General features: G+C 28.6%; 1 protein-coding gene across 2 annotated transcripts in view; it reads right to left on the bottom strand.

Moving 5' to 3' along the window:
• LOC107446305 (cGMP-dependent protein kinase 1) overlaps positions 1 to 17,289 on the bottom strand; it is a 97,126-nt gene extending 79,837 nt beyond the window's left edge. The window contains exon 1 of one of the 2 annotated variants that reach the window (XM_016060916.5): positions 16,552 to 17,289. In XM_016060916.5, the coding sequence (XP_015916402.1) occupies positions 16,552 to 16,847 (296 nt within the window). In that variant the 5' untranslated portion in view covers positions 16,848 to 17,289. The remainder of the gene's footprint in view (positions 1 to 16,551) is intronic. The other variant, XM_043041198.3, reaches the window with a different exon arrangement.
• Positions 17,290 to 17,303: the final 14 nt, after the last annotated feature.

Raw genomic sequence — 17,303 nt, 5'->3', positions numbered from 1 at the left:
GAGCAGAGATGTTTGTCATACAAATGTCAAATATAAATCAAAAGAAAAAATTACCTAAGATAAATTTAAATTTAATTGACAGTGGCAACCGCATCAACATTGAAAAGTCGACTAGACAACTAATCTGCGGACAATCCAAACGGAATTATTGATCCAGTAATTTATTTCACGACCTTCAATGAGTAGAAAATATTAAAAAAAAAGGAATTATTACACTAAACTTCACATTAGAGCCTAAGGATTAAAGTGCTCCGCGATGCAATATTATGATAGTTCAAATCCAAGTATCATTGCTAAGAATCTCTGTTGAGACTAAACCAATGATATTAAAAGTCTTCAAAGTTGGACTTTAGATGAAAGGGGCATTATTTATTTTTAATAAAATGGCGTTGTGTTGTGACACAATTTTTAACAGAATTGACTGGTTCAAGACACTTCAAACTCCACAAGGGAAAAAAAAATTCTACCCTTCAAACTCCATTACTTTTTAAAATGATTCTTAAAATTGAATAAGTTAAAATTTTTACAAGTGAAACATTACACGTGAGCGAGTCCACTACCAGAATCAGATAATGCTTTTGAATTATCATGGTTTCAGAACGAAGTTGTAGTTTCACGTACTTTTTTTGGAACTTAAACTTACGCTCACATAACCATTATATCTATCGGCTAATTTAAAAATGTTAGAGGGAGGATAAAGTGTTCCAAACAAGGATATCCATTTGAAGCGTCTTGTTATTAAATTATTGGAATTCGTTGTGATTTTAGTGAGAATAAAACTTTTTTTTGCATAATTCATTTTAACATCTCACTTTGACTATTTGTATTTTCAACCAGTCTGGGCAAAGGACGATTACATGAAATACAACACCAAGACGAAGAATTGACTGCTAAATGGGTCGAAACACGAATCGAATTTCATCCAAAAACCTCCAGAATTTTCACAATATTTTTTAGTGTTACTTCATTTTTTAGGTATTTACGTATTCTTCGGAGATTTTATGGCTTTCTTATAGCTTTGACAATATTGAAGAGACCTTAAATTAAAACATATATATCTGAAATGAAATATTTAACACAGATCTGTCTGCATGACGAAAATTCGTCATTTCACAGTCAAACACCAATAGCTAAGAGACAAAGAATCGTCATTTGATAATTCATTATCGAAAATTGATTAAGTTTGGTTAATGGCAGTGCAAATAATGCCGGGCGGATGTAAGGTAATGTAATATAAAAATCGAATAAGAAGATGAAAAAAGTTAAGTTAGGTTTTAAAACCTGAAGTATCTGTTAGATATCATAGGCGTCCAAAATTTGCGTTTTTTTAAGGGGAGGGCGAAATGAAAATACGCAGCTTTAAATTTCACAAATCTTTATTTTTTTTTTTTTAAATCTGTAAAAACATCCATTTTTATTTGTTTATAACTCAGTAGAATTTAAATCAATAATTAATCATGCTTTTTTAAAATTTTCTTTAAATAAGGGGATTTGAAAATTTCTAATTATAGAGTTATAGTTCTAATTATAGACTCATAGCCACTGTCCCTCCACACCAACCACGCCCGTTGAAGGTAATCTCTATATCTGGCAAACCAATCTCTAATAAGTTCCAAAAACCTAATTGCTTATCTATCCCATCAGCATTGGTTAAAATGGCAGCCATACAAAAGTTAAAAATAGTTTTATTTTTAAATATAAACTTTTTCTCTTAACTTTTTCGATATTTTCTTTTAGATTGAAATGCTACGTGACTACAATTTATTGAAGCATTCAATGGGCGTATAATAAAATTGTTTAAAATTTCTTAACACTTTTTTCATAGATCTCCATAAAAATGATAAATCTATACAACAATGGCCTTGATAATACAATTCGATTCGATGTGATTTTTGAATCTAAGTAAAATTTAAAAAATATACTTCCATATTTTACGAAAATAGCCCTTAAAAAAGATAATTTTGTTCCAGATCCAAATTATTTCCTTGACACTGAAAGCGGGCTTATGTCATAAGCCGGAACTATCTCTGAACAATTAGCGAAATCTCAGCGAGATAGTAACTTTAAGACCGTAAGAGAAGAAAAGAAAAAAAAATCATAACTTCAATGAAAAAGATGACAGCCAAATACAAAGGTAATTTATCATATGTTATGTAACTTACAAAATGGACGGAAAAAATACAGGTAAAAAATAAAACATATGATTCCCAGGAAACAATACCTAACAAGTGAAAAATTGAGGATTTTTTATTTATTTGTTTAATAACGACACTAAACTATGATTTTAATTGAGTTATAAGAAAAACAATGCAGCAAATCAAGAATAGCAGCAAATTGTCAGTTGAATCTATAAGTTAATTTCTGAAATCCTTCTGTAATATTCAACGCAACGATAATAAGGTTTAAAAATAGCACAAGGTTACTTTTTATTTTATTCTTTCTTCTTGCTTGACAGGTTGCGCAAACGTTGCAAGATAATAATGTTTATAGCTGTTGGGCTTGCTTTTCGACGGCTATCCCAACTGTTTTGTGTAATAAATTTGATGCTAATTTTTATTTGTTCTGAGCAAATATAGTCGAACATTAAAAGGCTAATTAATGACTTTTACAACATTTTACTTTCCTTTTTTTAAAAAAAAAATATTTTTAATCATATTTTACAAGCTAAAATGATGAAATAAATTTTTAAGCATAAGACAGGATGTCCTTAATTCGATTACCACATCCTTTGATGCGCTTGGCAACAAAAATAGAGAATAAAAATATTCAAAGTTATGTAATAATATTAAATATTTCAGTTGTTTTTAAAAATGGGCACATGTCTACAGAAATTCCAAATTTCAAGGAGGTGAAATGTTATGGAATGGAAAGTTGCATAATAACTTTAACGTTCATTTTTTAAAAACAATTGTCCTTTTAAAGAGCCATGTCGACCGGGATTGGTACCTTACTAATCGTACTTTAGTAATAGTACTTTAGTATTAGAATCAAATAAAATAGTGCTTTACTAATAGTACCATGAATGTTAAAACTTAACTGCTGTATGGCATTGTCGTATGATGAAAAAAAAGCATATAAGGTTATTAAATAAAACTCAATTTAACCTGAAAATTTATATTTTCAATTGGTAGCCAGTGATCACAAATAGTAGCCAATTTTCCCTTAACCTCTTAACTTGTGCGCTCGAGTTAATTCGAGCATCCAATCTGTGCACACTTGAGATAATTCGAGAGGCGTTGTATTTTATGCTGTTATAATTTTTCACACTCGAATATGATCGAGAATTGAAAATGTGTTTTTTCAGTGTTTTAATGTGTTCTAAAGTGTGTTTTTTAACAATTAAAAAATTTGATATATTTTTTGGTCTGTTTTTTTTATCTATCTAATGGCCACTTTTTGCAAACTCTTTTTTTGTTGCTTGGATTAAATTATATCTTTTTAAGAAAAAAAATCATATTAGAAATGATTTACGGACAAAATTTAATTAAACATACAAATTTTAAAGAATTTAATTTGAGGAGGCAAAATATATTTAATATACAGATTAAAATTTTGAAATGTATGAATTGTTAACGAACTCTCCTTCGACATGAATCCATACGAAATTTTTCCATTACAAATCGATGGATTCTGATGAATCAAAACTTTGAATGGAGACATTGGGCATTTTAATGAAAATTCTACATTGGTGTACTTTTGCCATTTTCAAAAAGAAAAAAAAAAAAGATGGGAAAAATTGTTGGGTTGTTTATTTATTTTAAGTTGCCACTTATTTTTTGATCGCCAAGTTGCAAGTGGTTATTTTCAGGTCTAAGCTCAAAAACAGACTTTTAGAATACTATAAATTAAACTATACTAGACTATTAAAATGTCATAAATTACCTTATCAGACTATTATAATACTATGAATTCTAGTTTAGAATTCTGCTTTTCCATATTAGAACCACATTTCTGTTCTTTAAACTTAAATATTTTTTTGCCTACTTGCAAAATATTTTTGAATCATACAAAATGAACATAAAAGCTGATTAACATTAAAATTATTTGATCTTGAACACAAAAAATGAAATTGATGAAACAAAAACATTTTTAAAAAAAAATTATTTTTTACAAGTGATTTTGTTATTAAATAAAACGTTTTCATTTTTCACTCAAAAAACAATCTACTCTAGTTTCTACGATGACTTAACCTACAACATACGATAACGCAATTTTTTAATAAATCAATTCTAAATCTAGATTTTTGTGTTCATTTTTAGAATAATTAGTAATCTAGTTTACAGATATGTGTAGAAAAAACAGAACCAAAATGATAAAACTATTTCGCAATTTTCAAAAAATTCTACTTATGTTATCATAACTCTTAATAATTAAATGAGAACCCTAGTTGCAAATATAGATACAAAATACAGAAATAAAAACAAAATATGTCTGACTTTAAAGTTTTATGTTTTTTAAAATTTATATAAACACTTTACAGTATCAACACTAGCATAACACTTGCAATAATATAAAGTTCGTATGTTAGGTAATGGCACAAAAATAAAATTAAAAGAAACTCAACTAAAAAGAAGTAAAACTATGGTTCTATTAGATTGTAGAATCCGCATGTATCTTATAATAAAATACTTTGAAAATATTCTTCTTTTCTTACTTTGCAAAGAACTGTTACGATTCTAAAATTATTAAAATCAGCAATAGGAATAAGTGGATAAATAAAAAATGCTGCTGAGAATATTTATAAAATAATAATTGCCCTACATTTTTGATATGTTGATTAAAATATTTCTTGAAAAAATGAGAATTCTAAATACAATAAAATTAAGAGAAAGTTCGAATGGAAAAAGAAATATTTTTACTATAAAAGTATTATTGCTAATTATATATAACGTACTATTTTTATATTAGCGAATATAACACTGAGGAATAAATTTTTTGTTAAAAATGCATAGAAATCAATGCCTTCGTACGCGGCTAGGGGCGTTTCCTTATTAAGACCTATTAGAAGCATGCGAAGCAACAGTTCATAATAGGGAAACACCCCAAGCCGCGTATGACAGCATCTTCGGTCATGGGTTCATATGCCATTTTAACCTTAATGGAGGGCAATATCTCTAAAAGAAGTATGTTGAAATATTCATGCGACCCCCTGTTATATCACGTTTTTAAACTTGTACATTTCGACAAAAAAAAAATTAAACTAAAAATGTCATTACGAAAAAGTGTAGCTTTGAAAGAGAAACCTATTGCAGAATTGAAATCAGCGATTCGAAAGTATCTAAGATCAGTTTTAAAAAAAATCTCATGCAACGGAAAAAAATAATTGGTCCCCTGTGTAATTATTACTAATTTAAAGCTTTAAATACACAACAAACAATTTAACGCTCATTATGAACCAATTTTTGACCCTTGTCACGTCAAAAACACAACTCTGATTGCTTCGGTTTAAACTTCAGGTTGTCTTTAAAAAAAAGAAAATCGCCCATTTTACTGTATATACATTTCGATCATTGTTTCTATGCATTTTCGTTAAACTGTTTATAACAGGTGTTTAATTCACGAAGATTGCATTTTGAAACTTTGTCTACCTTAAAAGATAAAAAGCAATATCAAGAGTCCCAGAATATCTTTGGAACTCTACCGAGATTAAAAATAATTCCGATAAATGTTCATCTTTCTGGTCTAAAAATATTTATAAGCAAGCAAATTTAGATAAATAAATGCATAATGCGATATGAATAAAAAAAAAAAAAGAAAGAAAGAAAAAAAGAAAGAAACCTTGTAAATCGAACACATATTCCATTTCCCCCCGTTCTTATTTATCGCGAACCAATACGTAAGTTATTTGTATTGCGTAAAGGACTAAGAGTTTAATTGTTCATTCTAGAAGTTATTTTTATTTGTTGTTATTTCATTTTTTTTTTTTTATCAAATGAAAGTGCTCACGCCGTGATTCGATGGCGCGAACCTTGAAGCAGTTGGTGTTCATAGAATTATTTTCAGTAGTTCATTCCCCCAAGCCCCCAGTTAGGGCGCGAGCTCTAGAAAGAATAAAATTATGAGCTACAATAAATATGCGTTTTTTTCCTTTTTTAAAAATATATATAACATATTTTGCAATTCATTCACAAATAATAATAATCATTAACTAAACTTTAAATATAATTATTGTAGGATCGTGTGTTATTTCCATTCAAGTGCGATAAGTGTTTTCAGTTCAGTACCTTTTCATCGCAATTACGATTTTCATTATTCTAAAATTAAAATAAAAATAAAGCTTATAAATACCTGAACCACCATAGCGTTTTTGGTTTCTTATAAGTTTTTATTTTTTGTGTGGTGGGGTGCATTTTTCAATCTTGGGAAAAGGGGGGGGGGGTGCGCACTTAAGTCTATGTGCAAATATTGCGTTAAATGTGACAAAAATTATTTCGCATTCGTGTTTCGTTAAACACGTTATAATTACAACCAACACAGGTTAATGAATTCTGCATATTGCGAAAAAGCGGTACCTTGGGATGGTAAATTACAAACAAAGAGAGATACAAAAAACAGAAAGTTGAACAAACAAATATAATTTTAATGTTAAGTTTTAATGAATTGTAACCAGAATTGACTAAATTACAGAGGTTTCAAACATTTCTATAAATTTATTTTTTAATGGTACAATTATTATTCAGTAGTACTTCAAATTTTCAATAACATATTCATTTTTAAATGATATTTATTTGAAAGAAAGAAATTCTTTAATTGATAACTGAGTGTACTTTTATATTTTTTCTTTAATTTTTTTTATATGGATAAAAATAGAAGAAAAATAAATTTTTCCTCTATTTTTTTATTTTTTATATTTATGATTATTTAAAAAACATTTTTCAAAAAGTATATTTATTCACGTCTTCTAAAAAAAATATTATATATTTTTGGTAAAGACTAAGCACAAATATCATCAATACATGGAAACTGAAGTAAATTAAAAGGGGAGCATAATATTCACAGAATCATAATAAACAATATTTTTTGGTGACGGAAATATTTTTTTAACAAAAAAAATTCTAAAAATAGTGTTTTTTAACAAAGAAAATTTTTATAAAATAATTTAATTTTACCTAAATCCAAGATAAATAAAGCATAAGATAGACAAGCAAAATAAATATCATTTTAGTAGAAAGCATCTGACTATGCAGTTATATGGAAGTAGATAAGTTAGACTTTCTGTAATAAAAGAGCACAGGCCTCTAAGAGAGCGCAAGTTCCAAGAGATTCATGAAAGAAAAGTTGTATAGGATAAAACACTTCAGCGGGCAACATAAGAGGAATATAAAACGCTCTCTGTGATGAAAGAGATCACATTGTAAGAAAACAGTCACCCTTTTTTTCCGACCTTTATGGCCTATTGTTTATAGAGAGTAGAATTTTCATCAAGTTTACATGACATAAGTTCTTCGAGGTAATGAAAAAAAAAGCACACTTCAAAAAAGCAAAAGAAAAAAAAAACGAAGAATATTTTATGAACTGATAATTTAAATTTACAACCAAGCCAATAAGGTCTTTTTTTTTTTTTTTTTTTTTTTTAAGAGAAAGAAAGAAGAAACAGTAGCACCTTTGGTAGGAAATTAAAAAATCATCTAAAATAGGGAAAATGTAGGAAAGTTAAAAAAATTTTCTAACAAAAGGGAAAATGCAGGGAACTTATTTTATTACATTTTTGTGCTGTGATTTAACAATTCAATTTTACAAGTTCATTTAAATATGCTTTTCTTACATAAAAGCGCCTGTTCCACATTTTTTCTAATTTAACAACTAAAGCATTCCTATTTAAGTATATAAATCCCCCCTCCAAAAAAAAAGAGAGAATGAAAACGACTAATTTAGTTTAGATTAATTTAACTCTTAGTTTAGATTAATTTAACTCTTAGTTTAGATTAATTTAATAATTAATAAACTGTATATTTACTAGCTTACAAACATAGAAAATCTTAAGTTTTCGGACTATGAGTTTAATTTTCATCAAAAACTATGTTGTAGAACTGGTAAAAATCATAAATAACATAATCACATTCAATCGGACATGCGTGAAACACGGCAAATATGACAAGAATAAGGGTGTAATGATCATGAATCAATATTGTTAAATATCATACACCTAAATGCAGAACATTCCACTCGGAAATGTATGAATACATAGCAGATGATTAAATATGACAATCTATTTTAAGACCGGATATTTTTAGAAGGATAGTAAATATATATACAGCACGCATTCAAGTCGCCCTAAAACGTGACCAAGTATTCTAGCGTTTTTCTTCAATTGTATGTATCATCACAAAAATTAACGGATTTTGAAGGATAGGATTAATTTTTCAGAATTAAGTACCTACAACAATTTTTTTAAAAATATTTATAGGGATGCCACCCTGAATAACTTTTGATCTAATGATCGGATCTTCTTGTTCTATGACTCAATCTTAATGGAGTGACCTCAAATATGCCAATTAATTAGTGCATACGATATTTTAAGTTACGATATCAGACACAAAATCGCACTTTCTCGGAATAAACATACCTAGTTTTCGACGGATTCGGATTTCTGACACCCGAAATATAAAGGGTAGCCGCAATCTGGGAAACATGGTCCCAATAGTTTAGTCAGGAAAGCGAACGAAAGAAAAATAACTTTTAGTAAATATTTATTATTTTTTATTACTTTATCTAACAATAGTCGAAAAATGTTTGAATTGAAAAGTATACAATTTTTTACATCGTTTTAAGGAATATAATTTTACATGGCGAAGTACAAAATCTGAGTGTAATCAGTCGAATAGTTCCTGAAAAAAATTCGAATTTCAAAATTCCACTGCACAGAAATATCGTCTGCACTAATTAATTAGCATATTTGAGGTCACTCCCTACCTCCAATAATTAAGATTAAGTCCTAGAACATGAAGATCCAATCATTACACCAAAAGTTATTCACATGGGTCCGTTTATTTTATTTATTTATTTTTTGCACACTGCACATTGCTGACAATAATGAAAATTTTTATTTTGCGTTATCGATGATCAGCCAAAGTTAACCACCCTGAGCTTCTAATTTTCAACAGCAGCATACATGAGAATCCCTTACCTAAGTAAAATAATGATAATAATAAAATAAAAAAAACATGCAGCTGTGAAGTATATTTCTCGTAAAACTAATCAATATTCACATTATTGAAACAAAAACAATAAATATTTTACTTGAATTAATTCAATTTTGAACTACGGCGATGGTACTTAAACCTTATAAATGTTACTTCCTAATAGGATTTAAGCAAAAGAGACTTAGTCCATTTTAGAGAAAATCACTGAAGAAATTATAGGCGAATATTTTATTCTTCGATGTTTTATAATTATAACTTTACTGTAGTTAGTTTAACATGCAAACTAATAAATATTTTCTTTCCTTTCAGAATTTTGCTCGAGATAATTCATTTGCCACACAATGTTTTCGCATTTTGATGTATGATACTTTGTAATAAGAGAACAAAAAAAAAATTCCCAGAAGTAGTCGAGGCGTCTTCGTCGCCCATGCCCAAGCCTCATTTTCAGGGCTCTATCTTTTAACGGACATGGAAGGAATGCCATGTAATTTTCACCCTGGTCAGAAGACATGGACTGCGCCTGAGCTGGTACCCCTTCTCTCCAAACTTCCACACGACAACCAACGAAAGGACTTTCAGCTACGTCATACTTAACGTGCACCTTGCTGCGTATACACGCCAGTGTTTAGTCAGATGCCAGGATCGAACTCACTACCCTCAACTCTCTAATCTGCAGTGCAAGTGACACTAAGAATGACTTGAATGTACACTATAATGACATTAGAGCCGTAATCTGTTATACTAAGCAAAATACGATATTATGTACAAAGAAAAGGAAATCAAACGGTGTTTTAAACTAAGTCTAAGCGGAGAAAAAGAAAAAAGAAAATATAACAAAATTCTCTAGGAGAAAAGAGACTTTAAAACGATATCAGTCATTAATATGTTAAAGGAAAAAAAACTACATCATGCCCTTGGAAATTTAAATATTTATAAACTGAAATAAAATATTCCTAATTTTTAAATACAGAAAAATAAATAACTTAAACAAATGTAAAAGCTGTCAACGAAATGCATTCCATCAGATATTTAATGATGGATCTGAGAGAGTTAGACATCAATAAGAGAGAAAGACATAATTGAGGATACAAGAAGTTGATAAATATCAACCTATAAACAGAATTTTATTTGTTAACAAGGTCATTATTTTGAGATATTAAAAGTCATAAAACCTATAGTAGAGCTTCTAGAAACTTAGTTTTCGATGATAAATTTTGAAAAGTAATCGAAATCTTTATTTTCCCTACGCTTATTTTAACTTACTTTATTTGCTCTCTATATTTTTCTCTACGATAGAAAAGGTGTACAGAACGCATAAAAAAGGACCACCCTGAATAACTTCTGATCTAACGATCGGATCTTCACGGTCTAGAACTCAGTCTAAATGGTTTAAGGGGGTTACCTCAAATATGCTAATTAATCAGTGCGGACGATATTTTATTGTAGACGAACTTTAAAAAAGTATTTTTAAAATTTGACTTCTCAAGAAATATTTGACCGATTTTGCTCAAACTTTGTATTTTGCCACGTAAAAATAAATTTTTTAAAATAATGTAAAAAATTGTATACCTTAATAATTAAATTTTTATTAAATAAAACAATAAAAAAATAATAAATATTTACAAAAAGTTACTTTTTGCATGGAGTTTTATGATAAACGAATTTCATTATTGTGTTAAAAAAAATTTCAATTTCCTTAAATGATAAGCAAAAATGAAATTAACATTAAGGGAACCAAACTTTGAACCGCTCCCCTGACCTAACTATCGGGACCACATTCCTCAGCATCTATGCTTCTTACTGTCAAAGAATATAGAGGGGAGTCATCCTCCATATTCTTTGGTTACTGTATCGCCGTGCCTTGTCTACCAAGAAGATTTCAATAAAAATGTGGAACATTCTATTTGTACTTAACACACGCAATGAATTTCCGTATTTTCGCACTTTCTTTAATTTTTTTATTATTCATTTAATCATATGAGCGTCGACGTGACGGCAATTACATTAAACTAAATTATGGGGAATGTTCGAAACTACATCCACATGCTTGGAGTAAGAAGATTAGAAACTAAACAGGTTTATATGAAATTATCATTTTTAGTCCTCGGAGCAGAGCGTACTCTTAATTGAGTGTATAGAGACGAAATTATGAAATAAAAGAGATTAAATCAAAACATAAGATAAATGAAACAAATTGATACAACGCATTATTAATTTGACTGACTTTGCAAAATTAGAAACTCAAGACATTTAGGATTAAATTCAATTTCCGACCCAAGCAAACATTTGCCAATCCTTAAATTATTTGTCAATAAAATTGAAAACATTATAAACGCTCAAAATTGACTTCATAATATTAAATAAGCAATTGCAAGAAATTAAAGCAGTAAGACATTACTTAATTAAAAACTTCATTTACTTCAAAAATATACAGATTGGAAATGACAGTCGACAAGTTTCAAGCTCTCAAATATGGACGCCCATTTTCAAGACTTGACAGACGTGAATGAGGAGAAACAAAAGTGATTTGAATTATAAAACCTAAAGTTGCTAACAAAAAATAGAAAAAATAAAAGTAAAAAACAAAACTAGAAAAACAACGAGAACGGAAAGAAAGAAAAAAAAGATTAAAAAATTCATAATATGTTCTCAACTGAGGGGAAAAATTTAAAAAAAAAATTAGTTTCTGTCATTTATTTATAAAAAAGCATTATAATTTTATCATACTTAACGCACCGACGATTTTACTTTGAATTATTAAGATAGTATTATGAATTTCTTTAAGCGAAAAATTTATGGTCTGACAGGTTGTTTAAAACTGATTATATACTAACAAGTCTAAACATACATCCATACAATAAGCTAACTGATTAAAAATTTAAATAAGTAAAAATCTTTATGAATGGTGCCATTATTAATCACGATTGAGCAACAAAAATACAAATATTTTATGAACATGCAAAATTTTTAATTAATCACCATAAAATGCCTTATGGCCGACAGGAAATACTATAAATAGCTTCGTGTCTATTTTTAGACTAAGTCCTCTCGATTTGCGTCAGAGTCTCTTAAAAATAGCTCAATCAAAGTTCTCTTATCGAATGATGATACAACATGAAGTCCAAAAGGTCGTTTAACTGCGCCGCAAACTGTTTGCAGCGGTCTCACAGCATCAAAAGTGATGGGAACAAAGATCAATTTGCTTACATTTTGGGTGATAATGAACACGGTTTGAGTACACACTCTGCAAATTCCGGAAATGATTTAAAAAAAAGAAAGAAAAAATATATTCTGAAAAAACTAACATGTATGTATTATCGCTGAAACATAATGAGTTGTTACCAGCTACCAGAGCAAAGTTCTGCATATCAAAGTTTAAAGCTCATCTTTTGTCCAAAGTCATCCCGAATTCCAAGGACTTTAACATAAGGATTATTCAGTAACCTTAGCAGGGAGAGGTTCAAATGAAAGGCAAGGGTTTCATAAAAAAACCCGATTTATTGCAGGTATAATGAGTCACTCTTTAAATATCATTCTACAAATCTGCGTAAATTGCACTTTGTATAAAAAATATAAGCATTGTTTCCTGCAGATATCTCAGAAAATACTATGCGAGAAAAAATTTATATAGAATCAATCAAGCTCTGATCGCGACTTAAAGCCGCAACAAGGGATAGAAACCTGACCCAAGACAATATCCATCATTTTCTAGGATCAGGTTGCGGCTTGATTGATAAGCTTAGATCGCTTTAAATCGAAAAGTATCAGCTTGTCCTGGAATTAAAAGCGACCAGTATGCAGTGCTGAGTTAATGGTCATGCTATTGGTCTAAAAATTGCGAACACTAAACCTCCATGATCCCTTGCCCAACAAATTGGCTATTGCGGGAGGGTTTTACTTTTTATTTAATATAGTTGATCATAAATTAAGTATGATTATTCTTTCTAGAAAATGTTAATAAATTGAGCAGAAAAAAAAATTTAAACATCAAATAAAGAATAGTAGACCAACAGGACCAAAGTTCGGGGAAAAGGGTTATTTGCAAAATGCTCTTTTTCAATTTTATTTTTTAATTTAATTTTATTTACTTTTCTTTCTTTTTTTTTTAAAGAAAATTCCTTCTTATCTTTGATCAACAATATCCCTGACAAAAGTGTAAGGAAGAATTTCAGTGACATATTTTGTTATTAAAAAGCTAAGAAAAATTGCAAATTTTTTTTTATTGATGGATATAAATTACTGACATTATTTATTTATAAAATTATACACCTTTTCCTTCTTTTCCAGTTCTAAATTTTAAGTCTTTTTTATTTTATTTCCTAGCTATTATTATTTTTACCTAAATGGAGTAAAATAAATAGTTCACTAACGTTATATAAAAACCAAATAAGGGTAAAATGTTGCTAGTCTTGTTGCTTTTCTTCTTCCTTACCTAAATTATATATTTCTTCAAAGGATGATATAAAATTCACTTATTTTTAAATTATTAAGGTTCAGCCTAAATGTTATAACTTTGATTTAATAAAAGCATATTATCAAGCATACTTTTTTAGAAATTAATCAAACTACTATTTAAAGTTTTAACAAATAATTAATAATATTAAACTTTACGATTTATTAACTCATTAATAAAAACAGGAAAAATTTACTTTTAAATTTACGAAATGCTTACACAGGCTGCAAGAAAAGAAATAGAGTTTATTCTTTATTCTAAATAATTTATTTCAGAGATCTTTATTTCAAATTCATCTTGATAAAATTAACATAAGTTTTTTTTAAAATCTACTGTGCCTTTTCAATAACAGAAAAAGTATGCTTGCACAAATAATTATTCAATCCTTATAGAGAAAAAGCATGCACATTTTATTCCTGAAGACACTGTCAATCAGAGGAGAATTACTTAATGGTGTATAGATCAGTAATGATTTCTAATTTTAACAGATGATCCCTCTCTTTGTAAATTTTAAATTTTAGCTTTCTCAAGGCACACAGTAGGGCGGAAAAGCACTAGTATAACGTTCCAGCACTTCCCTAGAAGCCCAAACACTGTTCCAGGACTTTGAGTATTTTTTTTTTTTTAGAATTTTGGTCAAGATTGAAGTAAAAACAATATAGACCTACACTTTAAGAATTGTAAATAAATATTTAGGCAAGGAAAAAATGCAAACGTTATAAAAATCTAACGAATTATTACTGGGATGGCAGTACTGAAAACAAGAACAGTTAAGTTTTTTCATAAAACTTGAATGTGTTTTTTAATAAAAACTCCTCAATAATCAAACAGACTTTGATTTTTTCAATTCCACCTCTTAGAGATACATAAGATTTCAATTGCATTTGTTGATCGATTATTCCAGTTAAAATATCAATTTGTTCCCCTTAAGTGTGTATATTTCTTTTAATTTCTTCTTCTTGGATACTACAGCCTATGACAAGCCAAGGCTGTCCCAATAAGTTTTTGCCATCTTGATCTATATTGCGCCATGGCCTTCCAGTTAGTTATTCCCATTATTTTACTCTTTGGGATTTCTGAACTATGGATTTTTTTACAGGGTGGGGAAGTTGGTCCCATGCCCAACCCCCTACCTGGAGGACCAGTCTCCTGATATAATCCCCAGGGGCAGGGTACCCAGCTATTTAATTTATTCTAAACAGTTATTTTAAAAGAACATAGTAAGGGAGGTAATTACAAAATACCGGTTATATTAGGTTGAGTGAATATTTCAGAATTTATATTGCAATTATAGAATTCATATTCCTTTTTAGAATTATGCTCCATATTGGATAGAAAGCAAATTAGCAAATAACTTTAAATTTCTTCTTCGTCCTCCTCCTATCTATTCCCAGTAAACTGCATTCTGGGTAAAAAGAAATTTGCACTGCAGTACTGAGGTACACACTCTATTATTATTATAAGAACACTACATGAAATCATAAATAAAATACAAAATCATTGCAGCACTACAAATATTTCATGTCAAAAGTTAGGAACCACTGCTTTACATTCTGGGTAAAGAAATTTGTGTTATTTTTACAAGCTCATAAGCCAGAGTTCTACCTAAGAATAAAAAAGGGCACTTTGAATTTTGAAAGGGCATTTGCTCAGTAAAAATTTATTAAATTGTGTAATATTATGTAATAACTGAATTTGATCCTCAAAAATTTTTAAATTACCCTCTTATACAATTTTATGTACATATTTCAATAAGTTATTCTCACATAATATCAAAACAAAAGAAAAATTTGTAGCTCTAAAAAACAATTGAAGGCATGCTAAAAGACAATCTCTAAGCATAATTTTTTTTTTCAAAAAAACAAAAAAACAAAAAATTGGAAAAAATTATTAATTGACAAATAATTTGAAAGTTTTTTTCTACATCTTAAAACTGAAAATTTAACATTTAACAGTGAGTTTTTTTTTAAAAAAAAAAATTTATTTAAAGAAAAAAGAGAGATTTAACCAGTTGAAAATAATTCTAACAAAGTAAATATTTGTTTATAGGTTTTGTTAATGGTATTCATTCAACTGAAGCAAATTCAAAATTTTTCGCTGCTTTTGATATTATTTGCCTGTTATATTATTCATAATTAGAAAAATCTTTTAGTAAATGTAGAAATTATGAACCTACAATAGTAGGTAAAAAGTAGTATAGATTAATAAAAACTACAACTTTAATATACACAGTTAATGAGTTAAGCTACAGTTGCTTTCAATGTTAGAAGGTGCTTTATATATTGTTTATAATTAGGAAAATCACTTAGTGAACCTACAATAATATATGCAAAAATAGTACATTAATAGGAGATAGAAAACTATCCTGTCAAAACAGTATTTTAGACATAATTGCTTGATGAATATAATTGTTGAACAATATGCTTTGTAAAAAATAACGAAAAAAAATTATGAATGAAACTTTTAACTGTTATCAATTTCAGTATGTGCACTACATATTAAACAACATAGTTTGGAAAATCACTTAGTAAATATTTAACTTATGAACCTACAATTATACAGAAAAAGTATTATATTATATATTGATAAAGGATAACAAAAACTCCTGTCAATTTATTATTTCAGTTACGCCACATCTTATTTTGTAAAAAGAAATCTTAATAAAAAATTACTTTATTTAAAAAAATTTTTTTCTTTCTTATATTTCTTTTTTGTCTTACAAGCTACTCATAGTCAGGAAATCACTTAGTAAATAATCAACTTATTTAACAAAAATTTTACGCAAAAATAACATTATAATAGACTTTGCAAAAGTATTGTTAAATGCACGATAAATATTAAATGTTTTTGCATAACAACGAAAGTAGTTAATCATAGAAAAAAAATTGAAAGCAAAGCTTATTTCTCATAACATTAATCTATTCTAGAGCTCTATGAAGCAATAAAAATACTTACTTCTCAGACTTTGGATATTCAGGAAATTTAGCTTGTATCATGTCCTGTAAAGTTCTGATACAAAGCGGCTCAGCTGAAATTCCCAATGCTCTACGCTTTCTTCGTCCATTAAAATTGTTCAAATTAAGGTTCGGACTGAACACTGACTGATATTTGTCCAATAAGCACCTGAGTCTCTGAATTTCTTCATCCTTTTCATGTAAAAGTTCTTTTAGTCTATCAATTACTTTTTGTTGCTTGAAAATAACGTCTTGAACGTCTTCTTCTGTATCCATTTGTATAGGCGACATTGGCATTGCTAATGCAATTGCTTAAGTTTCAAATATTACAAATAAAATAAAAATTAGAAAATAAACTTATAACTTAAAGTTATTTTAAGAATGTCACTATATCATGATGAGAAACATCATTCATCACATTGTCTCTAATACTTTCATTGTGTTACATATTTGAGATAACGATGCAAATTAACTGAATGAGCATCCCAAACACACTTGTTGATTTCAACTTTAAAGAAAAAACTTGTAAATAACAAACTGTTGCTGAGGCTAAGAGAAAATAATCACGTGTTTCTTGTACCTAAAGCCGCAAAAGTTTCACACTACCTTCAGCGCTAACTTGTTTACCCTATCTGTTTATAGCAGCCGAAGTCAAACAGTCCAGGTATTTAAACAGCACGCAAAACTCATACAAATCTAAAAATAGAACTTGATTCTGTACCTCCAGATTTCTGTAGCAGAAGATAAGTAGAG

Source organism: Parasteatoda tepidariorum, chromosome 2, assembly GCF_982258835.1.
Source record: "Parasteatoda tepidariorum strain Cologne lab strain chromosome 2, Ptep-v5.0, whole genome shotgun sequence".
NCBI classification, from domain to species: domain Eukaryota; kingdom Metazoa; phylum Arthropoda; class Arachnida; order Araneae; family Theridiidae; genus Parasteatoda; species Parasteatoda tepidariorum.
Note: the sequence above shows the minus strand (reverse complement) of the source record. Positions and strands in the feature narration are given on the sequence as shown.